General features: G+C 31.8%; 1 protein-coding gene across 1 annotated transcript in view; it reads right to left on the bottom strand.

Annotated features, from left to right (window-relative positions):
- LOC111637664 (3-phenylpropionate/cinnamic acid dioxygenase ferredoxin subunit-like) overlaps window positions 1-4,699 on the bottom strand; it is a 9,828-nt gene extending 5,129 nt beyond the window's left edge. The window contains exon 1 of the mRNA XM_023383216.1: window positions 4,596-4,699. Within this exon, the coding sequence (XP_023238984.1) occupies window positions 4,596-4,632 (37 nt within the window). The 5' untranslated portion in view covers window positions 4,633-4,699. The remainder of the gene's footprint in view (window positions 1-4,595) is intronic.
- Between the last annotated feature and the right edge of the window lie 2,788 nt (window positions 4,700-7,487).

The raw sequence follows: 7,487 nt of genomic DNA, 5'->3' as shown, positions 1-7,487 counted from the left end.
ATCGACTCAAGAGAGTTCTTGAAACTAGGTCCAGTCATACGCGAGATCCCACAATCCCAAGCGCGCGAGAAAATACAAGATGGTTGCGAAACACGTGTCCGGCTATCGACAGCGGAATAAAAAAGATATTGTATTTCGAGAAACGATGACATCTGTCTATTATTATAATAATACCTAATGATAAAATAAATGCTTTAGAAAAGTTTTTCTTGAGAAAAGCCAATTTTTATGTTTATAAAATATTTTGAATGAAAAGTATTAAAATACTGTATGTACAAAATAAACCATTTTGAACACTTTTTTTTAATATTTATCAAAAAAATATAGTTCTGCCATAAACAATGTTAAATTTTAACTGACTTAATTTTGCGAACGCATCTTTATTTATATGGTTCTTAAAGTCAGTTTTTGCGCTAATGTTGCTAATGAACCATTTGAGCGAAAAAAAAATTGTTAAGGAAAAATTTTCTGTTAGCGAACCCTTTGTTAAATATTTCGAATATCACCACTGGCACGTGTGTTAATGAAACCTTTGAGTATCCGTTCAAGGATTATTGTAGGTGAGCAGCATTTATCAACTACTGGCCTTATGCTTCTTTCTGGTTTATGTGTCTTGGCAAACCCAAATAGTCTTGGGACTGATGGGGAGGGAACTACTATCTTCTTCATTCTGAGTTCTTTTGCTAGGGTTGTATTAGAAAAACGTTTGACTCTTGCTTGTAACTGCTCTAGAGTTCTTGGGTGTGCAGTCCTGCATTGCATTTCCTTTATGTATCTTACTAAAAGCTCATTATATGTAGCTCTTTTCATTAATATCATGTCCTTTGACTTGTCTGCTCTTGTAAGCACTATATCATTTTTGTTCATCCATTTTCTGCTTTCTCTTATATATTTCCATATTGGGCTGCAAGTTGCTCTTGCATATTCATTCTTTATTTTGAATGCTGTTTTCCATATGAATGTCTCTTAAGTTTGCTTAGTCCTTCCATTGCTTGTTCTACATCAGGGATGATCTTTTCATAAGTGAGTTTAGGCCAGGCATGGCCAACATACGGCTCGCGATCAATTTTATGTGGCCAACATTTATGTGGCCCGTGATCAATCTTTCAATAACAGCTACTGAAGTCTGAATTGCTCAATGAAAAGTTTTGACGACTAAAAAAATAAAACAAACAACTTACTGTGCATTTAGAGTTAACCCTCCATTACAAATCTTGTTGTCAGTACAGTGCAGAATGTTGATAAAGCATGATAATGTGAAAAATGTATCTGTAATCTCTATCTACAAGTTAGTCTCTATGGGGTGACACCACAATGAGATCTTGCACCACATCAAGATCTTCCTAGGGCAGCCTCTGGTTCGGTCCGTGTTTTATTTCCAATTTGGCCCGGGGGCAAAAACTGTTGGCCACCCCTGGTTTAAACTGTGGAATGTTATCCTAACATATTGTGGCCTGTGGTCTTATGCTGCTCTGTTGTTGCACTCTTATCCACTTCATTTTCTTCTTATAGTTTTTATGCATCCTTTCTATTACTTGATTCAATAAATTTACTACTCTGCTATTAACTTCTAGTAAATTTGGATCTATTTCATATAGCTCATTTTCTAATTCCAGTTTTTTCAGCAAATAATATTTTCTGCACCATGTAGTGCAAATAGCCTTTCTTAAGCATAATAATCTTAATCTTGGGAGAAGCAAAGTGCATCCATATGGCAGGCGTATTCTCCATATTGACATAGGGATTACATTGCAATTTTTGCATTACATTAAGAAGTTGAATTTAGCTTCATTCTTACAAATCTTCATAAGCAATTTTTGATAATTTTTGGCTGGCTTTTTGAAAGTTTGAGAAAAGTGTATAATGGCAACGCCGACCAAAAATTTTTGAAAATTGGTTATGAAGATTTGTAATAACAAAGCCAAATTGAACTTCTTAATGGAATGCAAAAATTGCAATGTAGTCCCTATGTCAATATGGAGAATATGCCTGCCATATGGATTTATTATTATTTTTTTTTTTTTATTTTCTAAAAACATTTTAATTGCAAAATCTTTGTGCAAGTTTTAAATTTCTGTGTTAACATTATTATTTCTTTTTTCTTTTATTGGTATCACAGATCCATTAATAACTTAAAAATTTACAATACTTTGATTAGAATAGGTTTAAATTATTTTGTCATAAACTATTATATATTTAACTAAATTGTATTGTAATTTTTTTTATATACTTTCACTTTGTATTTTGTTATTTTTGCATTTACTCATGAGGTTTTGTTTATTATTGTTAAAAGGGCAGCAATTTTTGTTCCATGACATCACCTGTAATTTACTGTAAAATAAATAAGTAGATATGTTCCAATTCACAAACTAGTACATTTGTCATTTTCATGATGATATATTTCAAAATATTAAAAATGTTTGAATCATTAAAAATACCATTTATTTAGTACTTCATTTAGTTAAAATTTGTGTTGTAAACCATGTCTATCTTATCTTTGATCATCATCATCTTCTTTGATGCATGTTTATCCATTTTACACATTTTATAATTATTAAATAATTATTTAACTATGATTATCTTACTAACAAACATTCACAATATTTGATATATATATATAAAATCAATTTACAGCTCGAGATTCAATAATAATACTTTTCAGAAACCTGACTTACAATTATGTAGTTTAAAGATTAATTTATATCTGCTGTAATTATGCTGTCTATATATTTTATATAGCTAGTAAATACATTTTATTCAAAAAATGCAATTAGAAAATAGATGTAGTTTCAGCTGCTATGTTAAAAGTGTCCATTTTTACTGCATTGCAAGTAAATTTAATGAGAATATGAACTTTGAGCACAGTAGCCAGTTAAGAGACAAACATGTCTAATAAGATCTACTAAAAACTTTGGAAATAACACAGTCAGAACTTTATAACAACAGTATAATAAATGCATAAGCAAGGCAAAGGTATGTTAAAAAGACTAATGGAAGAGACTTTAAATATAAATTATGCACATGCTCTAAATGTCTGTTTTGTAACTTGGTATATGAAATATTTTTTCACTTTTTATATTCATGTAATATTCTGAAAAAGTAAGAGCAGATTTGGACACACGTGTAGACAAAAAAGAGTCTACATATGTGTCCAAATCCGCTCTTACTTTTTCAGAATATTACATAAAAAAAGAGCTGAAAGCTTTATTTTTTGTTTAGTAAATAAATTTAATAGTTAAGTTTATTATAAAAATTTAACATTTAATTCAAGACAATTTAATTATTTATCTATTTAAACATTTAACTTTGTTAAATTGTATAGTTTCTATACAATTTTACAATTCTTTCTATCCTTCCCTTTCAAGGTTTTATATAACATTTTATGGAATAAATATTGTAACAGTATTAATGATTATAATCATCATAACATTATTAAAAAATACAAATGTACCATACCTTAATATTATGTGTTAATATATTTGTGTAAATTATTATAAACTGGAAAACTTATGAGATCAGACTGTTAGATCAGATCAATCAAATAAAGCTAGGAAACATTAGAATGATCTGCCAAGGAAAGATTTTTATTGTGTTATACTATTTGTGATAGAAACAAAGAAAATTTGAGCAGCCAGCCCAATGATCAGGCCAAACATGCAAATAACTACCAGTATTAATCAGTTTTATCCACTTTTCCACTGGTGTGTCAAGACTGTTGGGGAAGGTATCAGACAATACAGTAGAGCCTTGTAAACTCAGCCTAATGTGGACCAAAGGGTGGCCGAGTTTGTGAAAATGCCGGGTTATCGGGAATGGGGTTAAAAAAGGATAAGTACGAGTGTTTCCTCAGAAAATACTGTACTGTACTTGTATGTATTGTTTACTTGAGAATATAACAGAGAATAAACTGCCCAAATACCCTTAAACAAAGGAAAAGTACGTCCTTTATGAAGGCATAGAGCCTTTACTACATGAAAATGAAAATTTATGAATACACAGTGTACAGTAATTTACCTGATAAGACAGGCCCCAGAAAAATACTTTATGAGGCATAAAGCTGTCTATAACGAAAATTAATTAACTAAGGATTTTTTTGCCGTGCCAGAGTGTGGCCAAGTTATCCGGAGTTCCAGGTTATCGAGTGCCGAGTTTGAGGCTCTACTGTACTTGAAAATCTAAATAATAATACTCGGAACAGCACATATTTTGCATAAATACCCGTAGATATACTGGATGTTTGAGAGAGACAAATCAGGCCATTAATAGCTGTGAAATATTCGTTATACAATAATAACTTGTTCACTTATTTTCTCTGTTCTAAACCAAGTTGAAATAATAATATGCAGAATTATACTTGTAATCTTATGAAAAGACTTTTCAGGATCTAATTATTCTTAAATTTATACATTTTTAATACAGAAAGATTTCCTCGTGGTTATAAAATACGATTTATTTGTAGTAAAGTAACAAAATTAACTGAAATTCATATTTATTTAACAAACAAGGAAATATAATTTAAATATTTCTCTTTTCTCGTAGAAATGAGAAGTTAATTTGTATTCATTTATTACCAATGCCCTAAAAATAATAATTACCTTCTTTTTTGAGCCCATTAACTGGAAAACGTAACATTTGCACGACTAAACTTGACCTTCGTCTTTTAATTTTTCGCACCAAAATATGTCACGTTTGCCTTCTGGTGTCGTTAATCTGCAATAATATTTTATTTGTTTTTAAATAAAAAATTATAATGATAAAACAGTAAAAGTTTACAAATAAATACAGAAATAAAATAATATAAAAAATCGAAACTTGCCAACAAGTTGAAAAAAATGATTTTTTTTTTATTATTTTCTGAAAACTTTTTGTAAATTCTGATTGTGGGCCTTTTTGTAGCAAGCCCATTATGGTTCGGCCAGGCCTACAAAAAAAGTGGTCGGATGGAACCTGATTATACAGACCAAAGTTACATAAAACAGTCGACCATCTTCCGAAAAATCCTTGGTGTTTTTTACCTCTTTCGAATTCGATCCCGGATTCCTCAGAGTAATACGCTGCCACCTTAATCGCTCGGTCACTCGACCGTTCGTAAATTTCGACTATAGAAAATAGAAATAAAGTGAACACGGATTGATCAAATTTGATTAACATTAAGTTTTCCTTATTATAAATGTTATTAAAAAGGGAGAAAATAGATCTAGAAAAATGTTATCGAGTCGAATTATTTCGATTTCAAATAATCAAAACGGCAAAGATGTTTAGGAGATCCGCACCGTCGAATTCTTACAAATTTTCAAGGCGTGGTTTGAAAATTGGTAAGGATTTATGATAGGTTTTTATACTGTAAGGTCTCGTTTTATGCGGTGGATACGTTCTACAGAAAAGCGCATATAAAAAATTCGCATAAAAAAAGACTTTACTTGCCTTGAAAAAGTAGGAATACGTTCCGTAATTTTATAAAATCGCATAAAACCAAAACAACGAGTTAAAATTAACATAAAACCGCATAAAAAANTATTGTAATTGATGTCATCTTCCATTCTTAATACTTTCTTATATAAATATTTAATAAAAATTGTAACAGACAGAAAAACAAAATAACACGTGAATCAGCCCCATAATTTGGGAATGACTAGAGGTAGGAGGATTTTGGACTAATTATGGCAAAACATGATTCAAGGGAACTACAAAGGTTGGTGAGTGTGTGTATCAGCGACTTCCAGTTATGGGGTAGGGTCCGAGGGAGGTTTCTTATCAAAGTCCAATATGGTATGAAGGGTCAAGAATGATGCCATCAAAAAGTATTGATACATGAAAATCCAAACAATGTTTATTCTGGCAGTAATTTTTGTTAAGTTGCAGTTTTACTCAACAAAAACACAAGATGATAACAGATTTTGGAACATAAAGTCTTCAAGCAGAACAGGAATACAGATAAAGGATACACTTTTCTCAAACTGCACTTTCAAAAATAACTACACTTTACCAACCTTTAACATGCAGTCTATTTTATTAATGTAATCTAATGTTTTCAGTCAATTAATTGACCTTCATCAGGATCAAACAATTTTTCGATTTATGACGAACAAAACTGCTTATAGAACATTTTTAACTTTAAAAAAGTTTTCTCAACGCCTATTGTGCAAGTCCAAAAATAGATAAAAGTAGAATCTACAGATTGAAAATGTACCAAAATGTGCATACACTAATTATACACAAAAATAAAAGTAAAAATAAAAATGAATAATAATAAAGAAATAGGTAAATGAATAGATATATAAACAAGTGATGATATAACAGGCACAGACTAATGCCTATCTTTTATCTGTCCGTGCTTTTTTCTTTTGCTGGTATGTTCATAATGCACCCGCTCTTCATGCTGCAGAGACACTATGATTCTCTGAAGTTTATAGCCTGTCCTGCTAGACTGCTCTTGTGAATATGCCAGGCTTCTGCATATTTAATGTCTTCTGTCCTGAATCTTATATATTATTTCTGCTCTTTTCAATTTCACTGAAACCTCTTGGGTCAGCTATAACATACATCACTAAAGCAGTGACTGGTTACTCATTCTGTATGTTCCTTTTGTGCTCTTTTATTCTTTCTTTTAATGACCTGCTTGTAGCTCCAATGAAGGACAGTTCTTTTTGCTGCCTCTCATCTTGTACAGGTATTCTGTAAATTCCAGGAATAAGACTCTGGTCTGTGTGTTTCTTGTCCGTACATAGTATCTGGTATACTGTTGGATTCCTTTTAAATATTATCTTTTTGATAATAGCTGCTCCCATTTCTTTGTAAATGTTGTTTAAGGGTGCCATGTATTCCATTACTGTGTATTCTTCTACTCTTCCCCTTTCATTACCTTCATTATCGTCTTTTTTTGTTTTATTTATTAAGGCCTTTATTTTATTCTGATTGACTCCGACATGCCATGCTAGCTCTTTGATGTGTTCTAATTCTTTGTCTGTCCTGCACTTTGCTGCAATGTGTGTATGCTCTTGTGACCATAGGGTCGGTATCTCTTCGATACCTCGTCAGGATGACACCACTGTATCTTTCGGTCGATACAGAGACCACAAGTTCGCGCGAGCGGATAGGTATGAGGGTTGGACCCGGAATGGAGAACTGAGAGACAAACGGAAGAAACTGCACTCCAGAAGGTTTAAACATAAAAACCCGTTTATTTATATATATCTAAATTAAGTTTACATCAACGAATAAAATACGATACATAAACTACATGAGTTATTATTCAATTTTTTAGTCCAGATTAACGATCGGGTGCGCGTTTCTTTTACGCGGAGAGAGAGAACGTACAATAGTGCGCGGGCAGGATAAATACCTTAGGTTGTAGGCAAAATCAGCACAAAAGGTCCAACAGTTCTTTTTAGGTGAACAGTTCTTTCCAGGTGAGTAGAAAGATTTCAGTTAAGTTCAGGTCTTCCAGTCTTGTCCAAGAGGAGGAGGTTCGGATTCTCGGCGGGAGG

This window comes from Centruroides sculpturatus, unplaced genomic scaffold (assembly GCF_000671375.1).
Source record: "Centruroides sculpturatus isolate CEXI.00-Female unplaced genomic scaffold, Cexi_2.0 scaffold53, whole genome shotgun sequence".
Taxonomy (NCBI): domain Eukaryota; kingdom Metazoa; phylum Arthropoda; class Arachnida; order Scorpiones; family Buthidae; genus Centruroides; species Centruroides sculpturatus.
Note: the sequence above shows the minus strand (reverse complement) of the source record. Positions and strands in the feature narration are given on the sequence as shown.